This window comes from Equus caballus, chromosome 19, assembly GCF_041296265.1.
Source record: "Equus caballus isolate H_3958 breed thoroughbred chromosome 19, TB-T2T, whole genome shotgun sequence".
Taxonomy (NCBI): domain Eukaryota; kingdom Metazoa; phylum Chordata; class Mammalia; order Perissodactyla; family Equidae; genus Equus; species Equus caballus.
This window is the reverse complement of record NC_091702.1, coordinates 32,262,984-32,288,442: the sequence shown is the minus strand read 5'-3', so window position 1 is coordinate 32,288,442 and position 25,459 is coordinate 32,262,984. Positions and strand designations below refer to the sequence as shown.

Below are 25,459 nucleotides of genomic sequence, written 5' to 3'. Positions count from 1 at the left end.
ATCTTATGTTCATAAAATGATCTTCCCCAAACAGTGACTATGATTTTAGTGGACAAAGGGGAATATGTGTGAATGCTAACTGGACTAGAGAATCTTCAGGCAAAATGTCATTTGTGAAGGGAAAAAAAGGAAAAGTGATGAAAAAAGACTAGCAAACTGTTAATAACTGGTGATGGGTACATGAGGGTTCAGTACACTCTTTATTTTTGTGAATGTTTGGAATTTTCCATAATAACAATTTTTTTAATTTAACTGAGATCTTTAAGTACTCAAAAACAATACGGTTTAAGTTAACGGGGAAAAGAGAATGCCTTTAAAATGAAAATGCTCATTATGAATCACTGGCTTGGAATTACTGTAATGAGAGAGGATGCCAAGATTGCAAGGAGAAAGGAACTTTCAGTGTGCTGTGCTTTCGGAAAACTCAGGAGACATGAATCAGTCATGGCAGAGTCCAAGGACTCGACCTCAGAGGAGCCTAATGACAGGTCTGAACCGTTAAGCACAGGGCCTGGGGCTACCGGGAGAGCCCAAGACAGGAAAGACCCCTGAGATCGAGAGTGGCCTGGAAAGTAGAGAAAGCAACACAAGTTATAAAGCAGAGAGAGAATAAAGCAAAGAAAACCAGAGTGTCTTGGTGGAAGAGACCAGCTGAATACATGCTGAGTAAGTACTAGAAGCAGCCACAATGTTGGTACAGATTCAGACATAAATTAAAAGATGAGCTTGGGGTCAAACGAGAAGGTAGACTTGAGATAGTTTTGGAAAGGGATCCAAAGCCTGAGGTACAGCGGGGCCAAGAGGCAAGGTAGACCTAAGAGTAATTAAAGCAAATTCTACTGATGACATTTGGCCACTTAAATTCCAGTAAAGCCAAGCAGACAGTCTAAACTTACTGTGCAATACATGTCCATAATACTGTTTCTATGCTGAATTTCTCTCACTATGGATACAGTAAATTAGCTGCGTTCCTCAATTCACATACACAGGCTAAACTTTAGTGAATGGACAGGAAGGAGCTCTGCCAGGGCAGACAGACAAATGGCATAAAGGCCAGGAAAAAGGAACAATGCTTTTAACAGGAAATTCCTCCATAACCACATTTTTTAAAACAAAAAAGGAACCTAAGACCTACCAACACACAAGACATCACCCACAGAAATGTTATATTTCAGAGATACACATTTTTCACACAAAAAAGGACTGCCTCTCCTGAACAGACTTCTGTATGTCTACAGACAAGAGTCACTTAATGATAAGGATAGTTCTGAGAAATGCGTTGTTAGGTGATTTTGTCGTTGTGTGTTTGTGTACTTACACAAACCTAGATGACGTAGCCTACTACATACCTAGGCTATATGGTCCTAATCTTATGGGACCACCATATGTGGTCCGTCATTGACTGAAATGTCGTTACACATGACTGTAGATTCCTCATAGAAGGTGAAATACATTGATGACCAGGAAGGAAAACCACAGAATATAGGGATAAAAAAAATGGCTTTACCAGAAATAAAGAATGGAGTGCAACTCCTTGCACAACTAATTAATTCAAGTGGCCAACCAGTCTTTCGGGATCACTTCTAGGGACCCAGAACTCATTACTTAATGAGACTCTCCATTACATTCCTGAATAGCTTTGTTATAAAAACATTTCATCTTCCTCCAGCATGTTAGTTCTAATATGCCTTCTGGAATCATAAATAAATTCTTCCTCCCCATGAAAGAACTTCAAGAGAACTACAACATTCTCCTAAGTTTTTTCTTTTTAGGATGAATACATTCTGTTTCTTGTAACAGCAGCAGAAGCAAACACTTATACTGTTTACTATGATCCAACCACTTAGGTTCTAAGCCCTTTATATCTATTAACTTATCTAATCTTTATAACCACACTATGCAATATGCTCTCTGAGACAGTGAGGCTGAATAACTAACGTGCCTAAGGTCACAGAGCAGATAAGCAGTGGAGCCAGGATAAAAACAGAGGCCACAAGCTCCAGGACCCATGCTTTAACCACTAGCTACTCCAGGTCCCTGTGGTGTCAGATCTCCTCACTCCCCATACGCATGACAGTATGGCTAGACACTGTCAGACTGCAGGGTATAGTAAGTCTACTCCTCATAAAGTAGCCTAAGACTGCATTACCCTGTGTAGCGATTTATTTCCACTTTTTGGTTTTTACTTTTCTAACATGGTGACTAGAAAATGTAAAACTACTTATGTGGGTCACAATACATTTCTATTGGACAGTGCAACTCTAGAGAGTTTCTACATGTGAATTAAATGAAACAGATACAAATGTTTTGAGGAGGCTCGCTAGGACATTCTTGTGGGGGCCTAGCCCACTCTAGTCTCTCATGCACCAAGGGCAGGAATATGCCACTAAACTTCTCAAAGGCAGGAACCATATGTTCTTCACCTCTGCAATCCCTGCCAAGTTCTGAGCCTAGCACACATTTACTGACTGTCTTGTGCCTAAAAGCAAAATTTATAATCATGGCTTTTAGGAAGTTAACTAAGGATGGTCATGGCAACTGAACCAAATATAAAAAAAGATGCTTCTATAGGAGCAGAATCTGCCCATGCTCTTTACCAGGTAACACGTGGTGATGAGGAAATTCAGAGCACATAAGAAACACACACATGCTTTGATCCAGAGCTAAGATTAAGCCCAAGTCTCAAGGCAGCTGCAAAAGATCTCCCCTACTCATCACACTGCTTTAGACACCTGACGCCAGAAATACCTGAAGAGCCTCGTAGAAAACATAAACCCTTCTTAAATCTAGAACACACATTAATGTTCTGTTCTACTTTATATTGGTTACACACGCCAGACCTGGAATTTAAAGTTCAGTACTAAAAAGACTATTTTAAGAAGAATATAAATAAACTGGAGTGTGTTAGGGAATATAACCTGGATGGAAAGAAACACAAAGCAAAGTCACATGAATGACCACTGAAAAAAATGTGGGTGGTTGGCCTGGAGGAGACTGGAAGAGACCCAACAGTTGCTTTCAAAATATCTGAACAACAGCTACATGGAAAAGAGATTATAATGATCTGTGTGGTGTCAAAAGGCATACTAAAGTTTACTATTTAGAAGTTAAAGGAAATTAGGTCTCTGCTCAATATAATTAAAAACTTCCAAACAAGAGCCAGCCCTGATGGCCTAACAGTTAAAGTTTGGCATGCTCCTCTTTGGCGGCCCAGGTTCAGTTCCTGGGCGTGGAACCACAGCACTTGTCTTCAATAGCCATGCTGTAGCGGCAGCTCACACAGAAGTAGCTACAACTATACACAACTATGTACTGGGGCTCTGAGGTAGGAAAAAGTAAGAAAAAAGGAGGAAAACTGGCAACAGATGTTAACTCGGGGTGAATCTTCCCCTGCAAAACAAAAACAAAAACAAAAAACTTCCAAACAAATACAGCCACCTCCAAAGGAATGGCCCACTCATGGATTCAACAATTCAATCCACGACAAACATGAAATGAGTATTTACTATGTGCTGGGCACTACGCTAGACCCTGAGGATATAAAGACAGGAAAGAAAAGGTCCTAAATATCAAGAAGCTCTGAGTCTACTAACTTTCAATTTGCATCGCTGATCTTACATAATTTCCTCCTCTCCTTAGTCAGCTTAGATTCTATGGTATTATACTACCATAACCTCATTATTAAAGTGAGGACACTGGAGAGAGGGGCGGAGCAAAATGGCGGGTTGAACTGACCCAGGACTGTCTCCCCTCCACACCACAACAAAGGATAGGAAAAAGTGAATTTCAGCCAATAATCTTAACGCCAGACTGTCAGAGAACTACAGAAACAAGACCATGGAGGACAGAGAGGGTGCAGCTGGCCTCGGAGGAGCTGGAACGGGGTAAGAGAGAACTTCACTCTCTCCCCTAGAGACTGGGATCACTGCCGCGGGTGAGGGAAGGAGCAGGGGAGGGGCCATGCCACCGGGCATCGTCCAGGACTCCCGCCGCTGGTACAGTGGAAACCCACTGATGGCAGAAAGCTTCCGTGCGTGGGGACCCCATCAAACCAAGGCCCCAGGAGACCAGAGAACGAGAGCTGATTGCATTGGAATCCAGATTGGTGCGCAAGAGAAAGAGCCCCTCCTCCCCAACCTGCGCTGGGTGCCACCATCTTGCCTGAAGGCGGAGAGCTCAGAACACATGGCTCTCAACCCCTATCTAGGGGCGACAGGCTGTAACTGCAACTGAATTCTACCATCATGTGCAAAAACCGCTCCTCTACCGTCCAGCAATTTATAAAAGCTCCAGACCAGAAGGAAAACAATAAAAACACAGAATTAAGTCCTGAGGACTTGGAAATAGGTAAACCAAGTGAAAATGAGTTCAGAGTAGCTATCATCAAAAAACTCAATGAGGTAGAGGGAAAGATAGAGAAACAAGCCAACGAATTCTGGAGTTACTTCACAAAAGAGATTGAAACTATAAAGAAGAATCAAACAAATACTGGAGATGAAAAATACGATGGATCAGATAAAACAGAATACGTATTCCCTGAATGCCCGTGTAGACAACATAGAGGAGAAAATTACTATAATCGAAGATAGACAGGCTGAATGGCTCCAGACAGAGGAAGAAAGAGAACTAAGGAGAAAAAAGAATGAGGAAAATATCAGAGAAATAGTGGATTCAATGAGGAGAAAGAATTTAAGAATCATAGGAATTACCGAGAACGTAGAAAAGGAAAATGGAGCAGCAAGTGTGCTTAATGAAATTATAGAAGAGAACTTCCCAAACCCAGGGATTGAGGGAGAAATGTGTGTGGAGGAAGCTTTCAGATCTCCTAGATTTGTCAATGTAAAAAGACGTACTGCAAGGCATATAGTAGTAAAAATGGCAAAAATGAAAGACAAAGAAAGAATACTCAGGGCAGCAAGACAGAAGAAAACCTACAAAGGAGCTTCTATCAGACTTTCAGTGGATTTCTCTACAGAAACCTTACAAGCTAGGAGAGAATGGAGTGACATATTCAAAACTTTAAAAGATAAAAATCTTCAGCCAAGAATACTCTATCCAGCAAGAATATCCTTCAGATATGAGGGAGAAATTAACTCTTTTCCAAACAAAGTTAAGGGAATTTGTAACCAAAAGTCCTCCACTACAAGAAATCCTCAAGGCTCTCACACCTGAAAAAAGAAAAAAGGTAAAACGAGGTCACAAACCGCAGAGTAGGGAGACAGGTATAACCAGAACAGGACAGCAAATATTGAATTATAGCATTAGGAAAAAGGTAAGGAAACTACCAAAGCAAAGACGATCTTATCACTCTAACTACAAACTCATAACACGAGTTGGAATAAGAAACGAAAATAATAATTTAGGAGGGGCAGAGCAAAGGGACTAAATCAGTCTAGGCCAAGTAAGTAAGAGACCATCAGAGAATAGACTATATTATACACAAGATTCTAAATACAAACTTCAGGGTAGCCACTAAACTAAAAAACAGAACAGAGCCACAAAACATAAATAAGGAAAAATCTAAGAAACCCAGCAGAAGAAATTGCAATAGCCAATGGGTAGGCTAAAGCACACAGGAGGAGAAGCAAAGGTAATGCAGGAAATCCAGATAATGAGCGACAGATTGTCAGCAGTAAATCCACATGCATCAATAATCACCCTCAATGTAAACGGATTGAACTCTCCAATAAAAAGACACAGAGTGGCAAAATGGATTAAAGAACAAGATCCAACAATTTGTTGCCTCCAGGAAACACACCTCAGCCCCAAGGACAAACACAGGCTCAGACTGAAGGGGTGGAGGACAATACTTCAAGCTAATAGCAAGCAAAAGAAAGCAGGTGTTGCAATTCTTATATGAGACAAAACGAATTTCAAAATAAGGCAGGTACAGAGAGACACAGAGGGACAATATATAATGATCAAAGGGACACTTCATCAACAAGAAATAATGCTTATAAATATCTATGCACCCAACACAGGAGCACCAAAGATCATAAAGCAACTATTAACAGACCTAAAGGAAGATGTTAAAAATAACACAATAATAGTAGGGGACCTCAACACCCCACTCAAATGAATGGACAGATCATCCAGACAGAAAATCAACAAGGAAATAGTAGAGCTAAACAAAAAACTAAAGCAATGGGACGTAATAGACATATATAGAACACTTCATCCAAAAACAGCAGAATACACATTCTCCTCAAGTGCGCATGGAACATTCTCAAGGATAGACCTATGCTGGGAAAAAAGCCAAGCCTCTACACATTTAAAAAAATTGAAATAATAACAAGCATCTTCTCTGATCATAATGCTATAAGGCTAGAAATTAATTACAAGAAAAAAGCTGAGAAAGGCACAAGATGTGGAGACTAAACAATATGCTACTGAACAAACAATGGATCATTGAAGAAATTAAAGAATAAAAATATACCTGGAGACAAATGAAAAGGATAACATGCCATACGAACTCATATGGGATACAGCAAAAGCTGTATTAAGAGGAAAATCCATCACAACACAGACACATCTTAACAAACAAGAAAAATCCCAAAAATAAGCAATCTTAAACTACACCTAACCGAATCAGAGAAAGAAGAACAAACAAAGCCCAAAGTCAGCAGAGGGAGAGAAATAATAAAAATCAGAGCAGAAATAAATGCTATTGAAACAAAAAAGGCAGTAGAAAGGATCAATGAAACAAAGAGCTGGTTCTTTGAGAAAATAAATAAAATTCACAAACCCCTAGCCAGACTTACAAAGAAAAAAAGGGAGAAAGTTCAAATAAACAAATACAGAAATGAAAGAGGAGAAATAACAACAGACTCCGCAGAAATACAACGGATTATAAGAGACTACTACGAAAAATTATATGCCAACAAAATGAATAACCTAGAGGAAATGGATAAATTCTTGGACTCCTACAATCTCCCAAAGCTCACTCAAGAAGAAGCAAACAATTTGAACAGACCAATCACAAGGAAAGAGATTGAAACAGCAATCAAAAACATCCCAAAGAATAAAACCCCAGGACTAGATGGCTTTCCTGGGGAATTCTACCAAACTTTCAGAGAGGATTTAATATCTATCCTTTTCAAGGTATTCCAAAAAATTAGGGAGGATGAAACACTTCCTAACACATTTAATGAGGCCAACATCACGCTGATATCAAAGCCTGACAAGGACACCACGAAAAAAGAGAACTACAGGCCAATATCGCTGATGAACATCGATGCAAAAATTCTAAAGAAAATTCTGGCAACCAGAATTCAGCAATGCATCAAAAGGATCATACATCATGATCAAGTGGGATTCATACCAGGGACACAGGGATGGTTCAACATCCACAAACCAATCAACGTGATACACCACATCAACAAACTGAGGTATAAAAACCACATGATCATCTCAACAGATGCAGAGAAAGCATTTGACAAGATTCAACAGTCATTTATAACAAAAACTCTGAACAAAATGGGCATAGAATGGAACTACCTCAACATAATAAAGGCCATATATGACAAACCCACAGCCAACATCATACTCAATAGGCAAAAACTGAGCGCCATTCCCCTGAAATCAGGAACGGGACAAGGATGCCCTCTATCACCACTCTTATTTAACATATTACTGGAGGTCCTGGTCAGAGCAATCAGGCAAGAAAAAGGAATAAGAGGAATCCAAATAGGGAGGGAGGAATTGAAACTCTTGCTGTTTGCAGATGACATGATCTTATATATAGAAAACCCCAAAGAATCCACTGGAAAACTCTTAGAAGTAATCAATAACTACAGCAAAGTTGCAGGGTAAAAAATTAATTTGCATAAATCAGTAGCATTTCTATACTCTAATAATGAACTAACAGAAAAAGAACTCAAGACACAATACCATTCACAATCGCTACAAAAAGAATAAAATATCTCCGGGTGAATTTAACTAAGGAAGTGAAAGACCTATACAATGAAAATTACAAGGCCTTTCTGAGAGAATTGGATGATAACATAAGGACATGGAAAGACATTTCATGTACATGGGATTGGAAGAATAAACATAGTTAAAATGTCCGTTCTACCTAAAGCAATTTACAGATTCAATGCTATCCCAATCAGAATCCCAATGACATTCTTTACAGAATTAGAACAAAGAATCCTAAAATTCATATGGGGCAACAAAAGACTCTGAATTGCTAAAGCAATCCTGAGAAAAAAGAACACAGCTGGAGGCATCACAATCCCTGACTTCAAAACATACTACAAAGCTACAGTAATCAAAACAGCATGGTACTGGTACAAAAACAGGTGCACAGATCAATGGAACAGAATTGAAAGCCCAGAAATAAAACCACACATCTATGGACAGCTTATCTTGGACAAAGGAGCTGAGGGGATACAATGGAGAAAAGAAAGTCTTTTCAACAAATGGTGCTGGGAAAACTGGAAAGCCATATGTAAAAGAATGAAAATTGACCATTCTTTCTCACCATTGACCAAAATAAACTCAAAATGGATCAAAGACCTAAAGGAGAGACCTGAAACCATAAGGCTTCTAGAACAAAACGTAGGCAGTACACTCTTTGACATTAGTATTAAAAGTATCTTTTCGGACACCGTCTTCTCAGAGAAGGGAAACAATAGAAAGATTAAACAAATGGGACTTCATCAGACTAAAGAGCTTCCTCAAGGCAAATGAAAATGGGATTGAAACAAAAAAACAACCCACTAACTGGGAAAAAATATTTGCAAGTCATACATCTGACAAAGGCTTAATATCCATAATATATAAAGAACTCACACAACTCAACAACAAAAAATCAAACAACCCAATCAAAAAATGGGCTGGAGACATGAACAGACATTTCTCCAAAGAAGATATACGGATGGCCAATAGGCACGTGAAAAGATGTTCATCATCGCTGATCATCAGGGAAATGCAAATGAAAACTACACTAAGACATCACCTTACACCCATTAGAATGACAAAAATATCTCAAACTAATGGTAACAAATGTTGGCGAGGTTGTGGAGAAAAAGGAACCCTCATACGCTGCTGGTGGGAATGCAAACTGGTGCAGCCACTATGGAAAACAGTATAGAGATTCCTCAAAAAATTAAAAATAAAACTACCATATGACCCAGCTATCCCACTACTGGGTATCTACCCAAAGAGCCTGAAGTCAGCAATTCCAAAAGTCCCATGCACCCCAACGTTTATTGCAGCATTATTTACAATAGCCAAGACATGGAAGCAACCTAAGTGCCCATCAACAGATGATTGGATAAAGAAGATGTGGTATATATATACAATGGAATACTACTCAGCCGTAAAACAGAACAAAATCGTCCCATTTGCAACAACATGGATGGACCTTGAGGGAATTATTTTAAGTGAAATAAGCCAGTAAGAGAAGGACAATCTCTGTATGACTCCACTCATATGAGGAATTTAAAAATGTAGACAAGAGAACAGATTAGTGACTACCAGGGGAAAGGGGGGGGTAGGGGTGGGGGTGGGCACAAAGGGAGAAGTGGTGCACCTACAACACGACTGACAAACAATAATGTACAACTGAAATTTCACAAGATTGCAACCTATCATTAACTCAATAAATAAATAAATAAATAAATAAAGTGAGGACATGAACGAACAGGGAGGGCAGGGTTTTGGGAGAACTGTCTGTAGGCATGTCAAAGTCCTTATGAATGATACAAGACTGCTGGCACAGAGAAAATCAGTAAACGAGGTGCTGAAAGTGTTTTTTAAAGCGGGGAGTGACCAGCAAATTAGTAGATGCCGCAATAAGGAAGAGCAGCAGATCATACGCTGCTTCAGACGAGCTGAGGTTTTTCAGGAAGGAGGGGGGAAAGGTGCTCTGGAAGCCACAAATATGAGCAAGAAAGACATGCACCCCACCCCCAGACACAATGGCACATGGTGTCTGAGGAAGAAACCAGCTGCCACTTCAAAGCTGTTCTCAGGCAAAGCGATGTTCTCAGGAGATAGCCACGTTTTGTTTAAGAGTCAAGAGTAGAAGGAATGTTCTGAAGAGAGCTGAAGATACAGGAGATTTCACCGATAACAAACCACAACCACTTCCACACACAATGAATGGATATGTGATATGTAAAGTGATATAAAGGTGTAAAGAATACATCTAAATGAGGTAAATTTCAGAATAGTATATATATTATCATTCTATCTTTGTGAAATAACAACAAACAACTATACCAGATTAATACACACAGGAAATATATCATTAAGGGTTACCTGTAAGAGAGTGAGATCATAGGGAACTTTTGACATTAAATATTTCTGTAAGTCTTAAAATCTTAAAATCTTGTATTTAATTCTATAATATTCTGATATTCATAACAAGCAGTAACATTTTTATATTTATCTGTACTTATATAAACAAGTTTAGCTATTTCCAGGGGGAGCAAAATCAGCTAATATAATTCCTATGGTAACAATGTGCCAGGAGGACACAGTGCCTGCTCAGTGAGACAGTAATCGGCAAGAGGAAACCACAGTTAAAACTATATTGTGACTAAGAGTCAAAGCTGAGTAAATTATTAATAACACAAGAATTTCAAGGGCGTGTTCTCCAGTTAAATCACTTTTCTTCCACTTCAATAAACCTGTACTTCTTAGGTTAACTCACTCCAGTGTGCTTACCTAACTTCCACAAGGTCATTTGGTTTATAGCTGGGATGAAGGAAGAACCAAACTTTCTTGACAAAATGATTAATGCTGGGTTCTCTACGAGAACCTCGGACATATACCATCCACTTGTGGGTTGATTGGTCATTTTCTTCTCTCTTATCAGGAGGTATATATCTAGAAGAGAAAAAAAAAAACTTGAATTCTTTTTCCTTCAAAAACCTAACAAAGCAACTCCTACTTAACACAAGATGAAAAATCAATTATGAGAAGAAAATCAGAAAATTCACAAACATATGGAGATTAAACAACATACTACTGAACAACCAATGGGTCAAAGAAATCAAAAGAGAAATAAAAAAATATCCTAAGACAAATGAAAATGGAAATATACCATACCAAAACCTAAAGGATGCAGCAAAAGCAAAAGTTCAAAGAGGGAAGTTTAAGTGATAAATGCCTACATTAAGAAAAAACGTCTCAACCTAATTTCACACCTCAAAGAACTAGAAAAAGAACAAACTAAGCCCAAAGTTAGAAGGAAGGAAATAACAAAGACCAGAGCAGAAATAAATGAAATAGAGACTAAAAAGACAACAGAAAAGATCAATGAAACTAAGAGCTGGTCTTCTGAAAAGATAAACAAAAAAGACAAATCTTTAGTCAGACCTACCAGGAAAAAAAGAGAGAGGACTCAAATAAATTAAATTACAAATGAAAGAGGAGACATTAACAACTGATACCACATAAATAAGAAATTACTATGAATAATTATATGCCAACAAATTGGACAACCCAGAAGAAATTGACCAATTCCTAGAAATATACACACTTCTAAGACTGAATCATGAAGAAACAGAAAATCTGAACTGAACAATTACTAGTGAGGAGACTGAATTAGTAATCAAAAACTCCCAACAAAGGAAACTCCAGGACCAGATGGCTACACAGGTAAATCCTACCAAACATTCAAAGAAGAATTCATACTAACCCTTGTCAAACTCTTCCAAAAAAACAGAAGAGGGAACACTTCCAAACTCATTTTACTAAGCCAGCATTACCCTGATACCAAAGCCAGATGAGGACACCACAAGAAAAGAAAATTCTAAGCCAATATCCCTGATGAACATAGATGCAAAAATCCTCAGCAAAATATTTATACACCAAATTCAACAATACATTAAAAGGATGATACACCAAGATCAAGGGGGATTTGTTCCAGGGATGCAAAGATGGTTCAATATCCACAAATCAATCGATATGAATATGATATGTCACATTAACAAAATGAAGGACAAAAATCAAATGATCATCTCAACAGATGCAGAAAATGCATTTGACAAAATTCATTATCTATTTATGATAAAAACTCTCAACAAATTGGGTATAGAGGGAGCACACCTCAACATAATGAAGGTTATATATGACAAGCCCACAGCTAACATCATACTCAACAGTTAAACGCTGAAAACTTTTCCTTTAAGATCAGGAACAAGACAAGGATGTCCACTCTTGCCACTTCTATTCAACACAGTACATAGTCCCAACCAGAGCAATTAAGCAAGAAAAAGAAATAAAGGGCATCCAAATCACAAAGGAAGCAGGAAGAAGGAAGAAGTACAACTGTCTCTACTTGCAAATGACATATTATATATAGAAAACCCTAAAGACTCTGCCCAAAGACTGTTAGATCTAATAAACAAATTCAGTAAAGTTGCAGAACATAAAATCAATATACAAACATCAGTGTATAGTGTATAGTGTTTCTATACACTAACAATGAACTATCAGAAAGCGAAATTAAGAAAATAATCCCATTTAGAATAGCATCAAAAACAATAAAATACTTAGCAACAAATTTAACCAAGGAGGTGAAAGTTCCGTACACTGAAAACTACGAGACGCTGAAAGCTATGAGACACTGATAAATAAAACTGAAGAAGATACAAATAAATGGAAAGATATTCTGTGCTCATGGATTGGGAGAATTAGGAGTTAAAATGTCCATACTACCTAAAACCATCTGTTGAGTCAGCACAATTCCTATTAAAATTCCAAAGGCATTTTTTCACAAAAACAGAAAAAAAATCCTAAAATTTGTATGGAACCATAACAGACCCTGAATAGCCAAAGCAATCTTGAGAAGGAAGAACAAAGCTGGAGGCTTTCAAATTTCCTGATTTCAAATTATATAACAAATTGATAGTAAAACAAAAGTATGGAATAGGCATAAAAACAGACACATAGATCAATGGAACAGAAAAGAGAGCCCAGAAATAAACTCAGGCATATATAATTGACTAATTTATGAAAAAGGAGCTAAGAATATACAATGGGGAAAGGACAGTCTCTTCAATAAATTATATTCGGGGGGACTGGCCCGTGGCCGAGTGGTTAAGTTCGAGCGCTCTGCTTCGGCAGCCCAGGGTTTTGCTGGTTTGCATCCTGGGTGCGGACATGGCACCACTCATCAAGCCATGCTGAGGTGGCATCCCACATGCCACAACTAGAAGGACCCACAACTAAAATATACAACTATACACCAGGGGCTTTGGGGAGAAAAAGGAAAAATAAAATCTTTAAAATAACAATAATAATAATAAAAATAAATAAATGGTATTGGGAAAACTGGACATATGCAAAAGAATGAAACTGGATCCCTATCTACACCATACACAAAAATCAAATCAAAATGGATTAAAGACTTGAATTTACGACGTGAAACCATAAAACTCCTAGAAGAAAACATAGGAGGTAAGCTCCTTGACATGGATCTGGGCAATTACTTTTTGGATCTGACACTAAAAACAAAGGCAACAAAAGCAAAAATAAACCAGTGGGACTACATCAAACGAAAAAGATTTCTGCACAGGAAACCATCAACAAAATGAAAAGGCAACTTATTAAATGGGAAAAAATATTTGTAAATCACATATCCGATAAGGGGTTAATAACCTAAATATATAAATAACCCACAATTTAACAGCAGAAAAACAAATAATCCAACCTTAAAATGGGGAGAGGAACTGAACAGGCATTTTTCCAAAGATGACATACAAATGGCCAACAGGTACATGAAAAGATGCCCAACATCATTAGTCATCAGAGAAATACAAATCAAAACCACGATGAGATATCACCTCACACCTGTTAGAATGGCTATCATCCAAAAGATAAGAGATGATGCCTTGGCAAGGATGTGGAGAAAACGGAACCACTGTGCCGTTGGCGGGAATGTAAATTGGTTGCAGTCATCAGGGAGGTTCTTCAAAAAATTAAAAATAGAACTATCCCATTTCTGTGTATATATGCAAAGAAAATGAAAACAGCAATCTAAGAGACATCTGCACTCCCATGTTCACTCCAGCATTATTTTCAATAGCTAAGATATGGAAACCCAGGTGCTCGTCAATGGATGAATGGACAAAGAAGATGTGATATAGCTATACAATGGACTTTTATTCAGCAATGAGAAGGAAGAAATCTTGCCATTACGATAATATGGATGGAACTTCAGGGCATTATGCTAAGTGAAATAAGCCAAACAGAGAAAGACAAATACCACCTGGTATCACTTATATGTGGAATTTAAGAGTCAAACTCACAGAAACAGAGGTAGAAAAATGGTTTCCCAGGGCTGGGGGGTGGGGGAAATAGCTTGGTAAAAGGTTACAAACTTTCAGCTATACGATGAATAAGGTCTGAGGATCTAATGCGTAATGTGGTAACTACAGTCGACACTGTATTGTATAAAAGAAAGTGGCTAAGAGAGTAGATTGTAAATGTTCTCACCCCCACCTCCCCCAAAAAGATAAATATGTGAGGTGATGATGGATGTGCTAATTAACTAGGGGGAGGAATCCTTTCACAATGTATACATAAATCATCACAATGTCCACCTTAAATATCTCACAATTTTATTTGTCAATTATATCAATAAATCTGAAAAGGAATTTTAAAATTAAAGAAAAAATTCCAGAGGCCAGCCCCTTGGCCAAGTGGTTAAGTTTGTGCGCTCCACTTCGGCAGCCCAGGGTTTCACTGGTTCGGATCCTGGGCGCGGACACCTCACTGCTCATCAAGCCATGCTGAGGCGGCATGCCACATGCCACAACTAGAAGGACCCACAACTAAAAATACACAACTACGTACCGGGGGACTTTGGGGAGAAAAAGAAAAAAGTAAAATCTTAAAAAAATTCCAGCAGTATTTAACAGCTACATCACCAAACCAAACCTAGTGTTTCCAGTTAATCTCTTTTTTAAACATCTTTTTGGTCTAAGGAACACTTCCTAAAGGTTTGTTTTGTTTTCTGATTATCACTATGTAATTAAAAAAAAATCAACCTTGCTTTTCCTGCCAACGGAGTACATGAGGTGGAAATAAACTGCCATATTTTACTCCTGGGTTAGGGAATCTCAGGCCTTCAGGTTGACTTCATTCATTCAGGTTTCACGGTAAGAGAACTTTGGACACTTCTGGTTCCCATTTATTGCTGCCAAGAATGTTGCAATTGGTCTCGTCTTCTAAAACCCCAAACAAGCCGTTCCCTTCTGTCCTGACCACGGTAAAACCAGCATCGTTAGCCCTCTCTTTTGCAGGTTCTGTCTTTATTTCATGAGCCTCCCTTGCTAAATTCTGTTGGAAAATATGGTCATGGCCTTCTACACGTTCATTTCTGCCTGAGGTTATCCTGGGTAATGCACAAGGCTAAGGTGTCTAACCTAGTTCTTCAGAGTGTTCTTGTCCAGTCTTGACCCTTTGCTCTTCATAGATAAGAACCAGCCTGTGAATTTCACAAACCCTGTTGGGATTTTAATCAGAATATCTACACATCAATTTGAGAAGAGAGATCTTTACAATACTGAGCCTTCCTGTCCATGAACATGGTACACTGCTCTGTTTAGTTCTTTTACCAGTCTTTCAATAAAGTTTTTATAAATCTTCATGAAAGGTCAGCATGTCTTTTGTTTGATTTATTATGTTTCTTATTGCTAAAGTAAATATCTTCAAAAAAATGTTTTCTAAGTTTGTGGCTGTCATACAGAAACAACTGACTTCTGTGTATTCATACTGTATTCAATAATCTTGCTAAGCTCTTATTCTAAAACTGTATCAAAAATTGTTGTGTAAACAATCACATCATCTGTTGACAATGATATTTTATTTCTTCTTTTCTAATCCCTACACTTTTTTCTCTTTTGACTACATTAGTATCTCCAAGTACAATACTGAACCCAAGCAGTGATATCAGGCATCTCTTGTCTTCCTCCTGACCCTAAAAAGAACGCTTTTAATAGTTTACCATTGAGTACGATTACGCTGTAGCTTTTTTAAAGATATTCTTTATGAGAGTTAACTAAATTCCCAGTTTGCCATGAGGATTTTTCACAAACAGACGTTGAGTCTTGTTAAATATTTCTGCATCTGGAGGTGATAATATTTATTTCCTTTAATCTGTTAATATGGTTAATTTTATTTATTAATTTTCTAATGTGAATCCAAACTCACTTTTCTTAGTCATCAAGTGTTTTCATTTCTACAATTACTGAATTCAGCTAGCTAATGATTTTGTTCAGTATTTTTGCATCTATATTCATGAGTGTAAATGTTGTGTTAATTTTCTTTTTCTTATAAACTCACTGTCTGGCTTGATTAACAAAGTTAGGCTACCCTCATAATATATCTTGACAAGTGTTAGCTCTTTTTCTCCAGATTTTATATACAACTGGAATTATCAGATTGCTGTAAAGCAATCTAGACCTAGTGGTCTGCTTTGGTTTGGTGACGGGAATGTTTTAAAATAAATAACTAAACTTAGTAGTTCTAAGACTATTCAAGGTTTTCTCTTTCTTGAGTCATTTTGATTAAGCTGTATTTTTCTAAGGATTCTCAATTTCATCTAAATTTTCAAATGTACTGGCATAAAGATGTTCATAGTTTCTTCTCTAATAGTGCAGCATCAGCAATGTTTTTTTCATTTCTAAAATTTGTCCTTTTTTCCTTAATTAATTTCACCAGGTTTGTATATGTTTATTATTTATTCCTCTTATTTTCTTTGCTTTCTCCACTGCACTAATTAAGTGAGATGCTTAATTCATTAATTTCAAGCCTTTCTTCCATTGCAGTCATTTAAGACTATGAATTTCCCTTTAGTGTTATCCTACAAGTTATTATTTAATTCTGAATATTTCAATGTGCTTTTTCCTTGACTTATGAATAGGTTGGAAGTGCTTTGAATTTCCAGACATGCAGAGGTTTTCTAGTTATCCTATTGTCATTCATTTTTAACTTTACTGCACTGTGGTCAGAAGAAAACAGTCTGTATGACACAAGTCCTTTGATACTTGTTGAAACTTGCTTTATGGCTTACTGTGCAGCCCATTTTCATAAATGTCCCCTGTATGCTTAAAAATGTTTCTTTTTCAATTGTGTAGTGTTCTATATGTGTACATTAGATCAAGCTTTGCTGATTCTCTAATCTCTTATATTCATACAGGTATTTTGCTTGATCTAACAAGTTACTGAGAGGTATATAAAATCTCAGTATGGTAGTGCATTTGGGAATTTCTCCTTGTGGTTCTATCAATTTTGGTTTAGAATTTTAAGACTATGCTGTGAAATGCATAGAAGTTTAGAACTTTTCTATCTTCTTGGTGAACAGAACTTTTATCATTATATATCTGTCTTTACCTCTATGAATGCTTTTGGTCCTAAAGTCTATTTTGCCTCATCTTAATATGCTACACTGGTTTTCTTTTGGTTAGTACTGGACAGTTCTACCTTTTTACTCTGTCTACCTTCAATCTTCCTCTATTTAGATGTGTCACAGATAAACAACGGAGAGGTGAATTTTAGGTTATTTTATCTAACATTTTTTATCTTTTAACTTGATAGTTAAATCCATATACCTTTTTTACGACTGATTAGATTTAGATTCGTTGTTACTAAATTATTTTATACTATTTGTCTTGTTTTTTCTCTTCTTCTCCACATCCTTCCTCTTATCCCTGCCTGCCTTCTTTTGGAATCAGGGGTTTTGTTTTTCTTTCATTTATTTAATTCCCCACCCTCCCTTACTAGTTTTAAAGTTTAAATCTCTTATGTATACTTTTAGTTGTTATCTTAGCTATTCTGAGTATTCTTAACAAAGTCTCAAGTAAATCAATATTTTACCCTCTCCCAGAAGAAACAAGGACTTCACAACACTAACGCCAATCACTCCCTCTCTGCTTAAAATCCACAGTTAACCAGTATTTTATCTAGCTGGCCTTTAAAAGAACTAAAAAACTAAGAATTAGACATAATGGTTTGAAAACATCAATGATGTTTCTCCCCAATCTTCTCATGGCCTGGTGAGTCTACCAGGATTTCCAATTTCGGGCTTTTCTGGGCTGACCTGTTTTGTACTACACTTAAGACCTCAACTCTAACACTTCACATGGACTATTAGCTGAATGCATGCTAACTCTAAAATAATCTATAAGACAGAAATTAATTGCCTTAATCATATTTTATGTTATTTAATACCGTTACACAGACAATTAAGAATCTCTGTTCTTGTTATCCTGAGATTTTTAATGTACTTCTTTTTTTATCATTAGTGGTCCATTAAATGAGGCTTGGAAGTTTTTTCTCCCCCGTGTGACTTTTTCCCCTCAGTCAATTATTACAATCCCAAATCCAAATTTATTTTCAATAATTATGTGTAATCACAATTTTCATAAATACATCAATTTATTCACCAATTAAATATTTACCAAACACAAAGTACTGTAAGGTAAAAAAACAAACAAAACATACTTCCTATCCTTAAAAGATGCCAGTCTAATTTGAGAAAAATATATGAAAATAGGAAATGACCATATAATATGATAAATATGACCTGAGAGTTTAGAGGAAATATATCTTATAAGGGAAGAGAAAGGCAGACGAGACTTCATGAGGAAATAACATTCTTATGCTATTTGAAGATTTATGATGTCTTTATCCATTCCTAGACACGTGGCAAAAATGATGACACTCCCACAAGACAGCATGAGAGGACAGCCTTTTAGCTTAGAGGAATTCTACCTTCAAGACTTGCTCTGTAAGTCTTGTTATATATTAAGAACATTCCGGTCTGGGCAATTAAATAAACATTTTTAGGGATTAGCTAAGGCACCTAAGGACAGAACTAGGTCAGGAGAAGTCAAGTTTCTCCAAACTTATCCATACTTAATGCTCGATGAAATATACCATTTGTATAAAAGCTCATGTCTTAGAAATTTTTACCAAGCATAATTTTACTCTGTCAAAGATTAGCAGATACACTGAGACAGAGTCTCAAGTCTCTGGACCTTGGTTTACTTTTGAAACAATGAAGAGTCTGGGAAAAAGAATCCCTGCGGCCTCTTCCTACCATAATACTATGATAAGAGTATGCCAGAGTAATAACATAAATGTATGACCAATAATGAGACAATTCAGCTTGATACTCACTTGGACACATTGCCCACTACTATTGTTTTCTTTACAAAAAGTCGTGAAGTCTCATCTCCTGTGAGATCAGCATTCCGCTGCTCTGTTTTATGGGAGCCAGTAATAACAGAAGTGTCCTGAAAAACATCATAATCAATTTTCATTTTCAATTTGGACAATTTTTAATAGGCAGAAACCATAAAATCATCCAAGGTAAGAATAGAATAACAGAATTTTTTATTATTACAAAATTTTCTTTCTTTGTGGCATCTCTGAGCATGAAAGAATACTTTTACTGTGATTTTTGCATCAGTTTATATAAAGTTTATACACTATAATTCCACGTGCTTTTTTTAACAGTCATACACATTTGCTTTGTATATACAAATAAGATGTGGAAACTATTATAAGTTACCTCTAAGAAATGGGAATATGGAAGGGTCAATGGAATTTTCTTTTCAACCTTCTGTACCATCAAAAATCTTCAGTGAGAAGTAATATAATGGTTAACTAACAGTTTGACCATGGAAACAGACGGCCAGGGATTAAATCCTGACTTTTCCATTTACTAGATGTGTAACCTTGGATTGTTTTTTTATTTTTTTGAGGAAGATTAGCCCTGAGCTAACTGCTGCCAATCCTCCTCTTTTCGCTGAGGAAGACTGGCCCTGAGCTAACATCCATGCCCATCTTCCTCTACTTTATATGGAGGACGCCTACCACAGTGTGGCGTGCCAAGCAGTGCTGGGATCCGAACCGGTAAACCCCAGGCCGCACAAGCAGAACATGCGCACTTAACCACTGCGCCACCGGGCCAGCCCCAACCTTGGGTTATTACTTAACTTCTTTGTCTCAATTTTCTCATCTATAAAATAAGGATGATAATAGTACCTGTCTCACACGAATGTTTTGTATAGTTCTTAGAAAAGTGCCTGGTATATAGGAAATACTAAATATTTATTACATAAACATGAGCATGTATATTATATAAAAGATGGTAAGTTTCTAAATCCTTTGACCAGTATGACCTAAATTCTTTTTAATTAGAAAAAGAAAAACATGCAGTACTTGCCCAGAAATAATACTGGAAAGAGTCAAGTAACTCCAAACATTAAGAATTCTGATTTTCGGGTGGTGGCATTATGAATGATTTTTCTAATTTTTTTCACTTTTCTGTATTTTACAATTTTCAACAATGAACACATATGAATTAATAATCAGAAAAAAGATTTTAAATTTATTTTTATCAAAAATGAATCAAATCCTTGATGTATGAATACGCGGAAAGCATCCTGGAAAGTTTCTCTATTTGAGAACACATGGCTGAGAAAAATCATTGGTCTCATCCAATAAGGACTCTACAGCCAAACACGATACCAAGAAGTTCAGAACAGCTTGAGATGGGAACTTGAATGACAAACTGGCAGGTTCAAAGAGCAATAAATGGTTTTCAGTTCTATTTATTATTTGTCAAATTTCCTCCATTTATCAAAGCTTCTAGAATATAAAGCTTCACAGAGAAACTTCTGAAGAGCCATTGCTCTTGAGAGAATAAACATGATAGAGTAGAAGGACCTTGGGCAAGGTCACAGCATTGACCTTGAATCCTGAAGGTTTCTTTCATATCTACATAACAGCATGCAGGAACTGAGCCACACACAGGAGCACTGAACTCTAACATCAGAAAGACCTAAGTTTTCCAGTTCTGATATTTCTGAACAAATACAACTTTAACCTCATTGAGACTCTGTTTCCCCATCTCTAAAAGGGAAATAATTAACTTAAATGAGATAATACGTGCATACTTAATAAATACTGGCTCCCTCTTCCTTTGGCTCCCTCCCACCCATGCAACTATACCCTTCCAGTATTTCGGATTGGTCTCTGCTCCATATTGTTTGAGAGTCTTTCCTCTATATCCATATTGCTGTTATTGTCTTTATCAGATAAGAAGTCATTGTGTTGAGATAAAGAATCACTTTCTGAATGATTGGCTGATGGTGTTTCTGATCCCTGATTGGCAGGAGATGATGACCTAGATGGTGATTCCAAAAACTTCTTGATAGCAGGATGATTAAAAACCATTGTATCACATGTCTTTGATCCCTGTAAGAATGAAAGCAAGCAAAACAAACTTTTAGTCAAATCCACCAAAAGTAGGCAAAATTTTGATCTTTCCAAAACCCTTATCTATTTTGGGATCATGCTTAAAATCCTTCAAAATTCCCCCACACCCAGAAAATAAAGTCCAAACGCCTTAAGATGGTCTGACCAACAAAACAAAAACTAGAGAGTGATAAATAATTATGCAAAGGTCCTAACACTAAAAGCTAAAGATGTAAAGTCCTCTGAAGGTAAATGAAAAATAAACATATAGTAATACACAGAAAATAAGATGTAACTTTAAAAAAATAAGTCTCACTTTCCTTTACACAAACATATCAACTGCTCTAAATAAAACATCCCATTGAAAGACATATAAAGATTAAAGAAAGTATATGTAAAATAGCCTCAACATAGGAGTAAAATATAGTAAGGAAAGCTTTAAAATGATTAATACCAATATATAAAGTCTGTCCTCAGTCCAGCCCTGAAGCCTAGGGCATTTTTCTGTATCTTGTTACTTACATACAAAATACAGTGTGTTCTGTTATGATGCGATACACTGTACTTATGTTGCTAAGAAGCCCAGTTTTTAAAAATTGTGCTGTTAAAATAATTGTTTTAGTGAGGAAAAAGGAACCAGAGACTAGTGTTTCAGAGTCAAAGCAACAAAGCTGATGAATTTCAATAATAAAAGTTTTTTAAAAAGCTATAAATGGGGGCCGGCCCCATGGCCGAGGGGTTAAGTTCGTGTGCTCCACTTCGACGGCCCAGGGTTTCACCAGTTGGGATCCTGGGCACAGACATGGCACCGCTCATCAGGCCATGCTGAGGCGGCATCCCACATGCCACAACTAGAAGAACCCACAACTAAAAATACACAACTATGTACCGGGGAGCTTTGGGGAGAAAAGGGAAAAATAAAATCTTTAAAAAAAAAAAAGCTTTAAAAGATATTTTGGGAACAAGTGGATAAATGTGAATATGGACTGGTTACCATATAACATTAGGAAATCATTCTCTTAGGTGTTGTGATGACATAGAAGAATGTCCTTTAGGAAATATGTGATTAAAGTGTTTAAGAGTAAGGTGTCATGATACCTGGAACTTATTTTCAAATGTTTTAGAGAAAAATAAGATAAAACCAAATAAGGCAAAACATTAAAATTGTTGAAACTGATGATGATGCATAAACAGGTACTTGTTTCAACTTTTCCGTAGCTTTGAAATTTTTCACAAGAAATACGGGGAAAAAAATCAGGGCTTCTTAAATAGGGTACATCTACTGAAAACAGACATTGCTGTTCATTAGCAGTAAAAGATCAGAGGAAAATCAATCGATCTATAACATACTCCAAAGTTAACCATAATCAAATGAAGAGGAATATGAGAAGTTAGAACAGGGTCTCAGTCACCTTGTACCTGCAAACCACAGCAACAGTGCTAACAATTAGTAGAAGAGGGATTAAGCAAAAAGAAAAAACATTACTTAAGATTACTGACAGAGAGGTATGATTAAAGGATGATGGCTGAACACAGCATAAAGTCTGTGTGCTTCCCCAGGACGGCAGGCTAGGCTTCTTGCATTCTAAAGGTCAACAGGAGAAATGTTTCAAAGGCAGGGATTCCATCTCAACCCCCAGGTCCCCTTCATACAACAAATATGAGTGGCCAGAAATGACTGCATGAGGGAAACTTACCTCAGAAACTTTTAGAAGTCCTGCAGAAGCATAGTAGTTTGCGACAATGCAGGCACGAAGTTTATCCATCATCCTTCTTGCCTCAATCAGTCGCTAAAAACAAGTATTAACTCATTACTTTAAAAAATGGAAATGACAGAAAAGATACACCAACAATTCATAAAAAAAGAAATGCAAATGACCAAAAAAAGTTCAACTTGTCTAATAACCAAAGACAGACAAATAAAAATGACCATTTTCCACCTATCAGATTGGCAAAAGACTTAAAAGAATGACAAAAACCAATGTTTTCAAGAGTTCATAGACATATTAATATGTATATTTCTGTGTCTATATGCATATTTGTTGAGAAATAGCCACAAAGATATGAGCACAAGAGCAAAGAGGAATTATCTTTCAGGATGGTATTTGTTTTTATCCTTTTCTTCAATTTCATATAAAGACACAAAAAGTACATGTCTTTTTTCCAAAAACGAGAAAACTTTTTAAAAGACAAGTAATCCGCTTCAGTGGCCCAGGTTCGTTTCCAGGTCACGGAACCACACCACCTATCTGTCAGTTCCCATGCTGTGGCAGCAGCTCACATGGAAGAACTGGAGGGACTTATACACAACCATGCACTGGGGCTTTGGGGAGGAAAAAAAAAGGGAAGATTGGCAACAGATGTTAACTCAGGGTGAATCTTTCCCTGCAAAAAAAAAAAAAATGACAAGCAAAGGGGAAAAACCAACCATGATTCTATCTCAGTAGATTTCTTCAATACATCATGTATAGATTTTTTTCAATAGCTTTGGGTCTTTTAGAAATTTATCATCATTATACCTGGTCAATGACTTCAATTTCATGTTCCTTATTCTTCATTTCAAGTGCAAATTGTTCCTTGATAATAGTCTCGATCTTCTGCACAGCAGCATCTCGAGCTGCACAAAGAACATAAAATAATCCAAGGTTTAATTAATCAGCAGCTGTCTTGATTTAAGTCAGCAAGCAAGAAAAGACACCCAGCAAACAGTAACTCTGAAGAGGAGAAACCTAGTGGCCATCACTTTAACCACAATGATGAAAAGTCAGCACCACTAATACTGGGGCAAATTGACCTCATGTGTTCTCTGACATGATGCAAGAGAAGACTACATTGCTCTGTGGCATTCCTGCCAAAAATGCTGAATTTAACCATGGGGAACATCAGGCAAACCTAAATCAAAGGACATTCTACAAAAGAACTGGCTTATACTTTTCAAATATTAAAGTCAAGAACGACAAAAAAAGTTGAGGAAATCAAAAGAGACTAAAGAGATATGACAACTAAATGCACTCGGTGATCTTGGACTGGATCCTGGAGAGGGGAAAATAGTTATAAAATACAACACTGGGACAACAGTAAAACCTGAATATGGACCACAGATTCGATAATGTAATGTATAAATGTTAACATTTCCTGGTTTTGATATATGGTTGCATAAGAGAATGTCCTTAAGACATATACAAAAGTGTTCACAGGTGTCCAATTTATTTTCTGATGATTTAGAAAGAATGACGTGCATATATATCTGTATACATACACACATTTGTCTATGTTGTGTGTGTGTAGGTGTGTGTTTGGGGGTGGGGGAGAAGAATGATAAACTAAATGATGCAAAATGCAAACAACTGGTGAATTAATCTGGATAAAAGACATATGGGTACTCCTTGCAATTTCTCTGTTTGAAATTTTATCAAAATAAAATTACCAAAAAAGAAAAAACACTCGTGAAAGTTCTGAGAGAAATATTTGGTGATCTTTGAAAAACAACAGCCCCAAGGAGAAAGAAAGTAGAGAGCTAGCTAAAGGGAGAGGTAGTCTGTGACACTAGAGCAGTTCATAACAAGGCAGAAGTTTCATTCTGTAGAGAAGGATCTAGCAAGCAATTCAGTAGTTTCTGATCACAACCACTCGAAGGAATGAGCAAAGAAAGAATTCATAAGGAAAGAAAATGCCTCTGAAGATAATAAAACTGAGATGACGACTACTCAAAGTAACATGCAAGTCAAAGAGTAAAAACAGCGGAATATGAAATGTAGCTTGATACAAGAGAATAAAAAAAAGAGCTGAGTGACTGCTTGAAAAACCTGGGATTTTGCAAAATGATTCTGTGTTTGTAATATGAAAAAATCGCCATGCATACTTCGGAGTATATGAAAAGCTGCACAAAAAAATGGACCCTTTGATCACCCATGCCATTTTCTCCCCATAAAATATGCCGTTAGATTGGCAATTTAAAACTAGTAATAATATAAGCATTCTTGTGGATATGTGTGCACAAAGGCAAATGACTGATTTCTCTCATATTTGAGGAAAAGAATATTTTCTAATATTATTGTATTTATCCTTGCATATATAAACCTTGTAACAGAAATCAGCAGACACTCTTACAGGAGGCTGAAAGCCAGAAACTGTGATCACTAAAGGCTATTTATAATAACCTCCTCAGAAAGAAACACTTCTAAATTATCTCTTTCATGCAATAAGTAAAAACAAAAACAAAACAACAAACAAA

At 36.9% G+C, this 25,459-nt stretch overlaps 1 protein-coding gene across 21 annotated transcripts in view; it reads right to left on the bottom strand.

Moving 5' to 3' along the window:
- YEATS2 (YEATS domain containing 2) overlaps positions 1 to 25,459 on the bottom strand; it is a 100,540-nt gene that overhangs the window by 55,840 nt on the left and 19,241 nt on the right. For all 21 annotated transcript variants that reach the window (XR_011429093.1, XR_011429091.1, XR_011429094.1 and 18 more), the window contains exons 3-7: positions 23,745 to 23,842; positions 22,923 to 23,015; positions 20,980 to 21,225; positions 19,141 to 19,256; positions 10,675 to 10,836 (exon numbers count right to left, since the gene is read on the bottom strand). Coding sequence is in view for 16 of the 21 variants with exons in the window: in XM_023623390.2 (XP_023479158.2) it covers positions 10,675 to 10,836; positions 19,141 to 19,256; positions 20,980 to 21,225; positions 22,923 to 23,015; positions 23,745 to 23,842 (715 nt within the window). In the remaining 5 variants the exon portion in view is untranslated. The remainder of the gene's footprint in view (positions 1 to 10,674; positions 10,837 to 19,140; positions 19,257 to 20,979; positions 21,226 to 22,922; positions 23,016 to 23,744; positions 23,843 to 25,459) is intronic.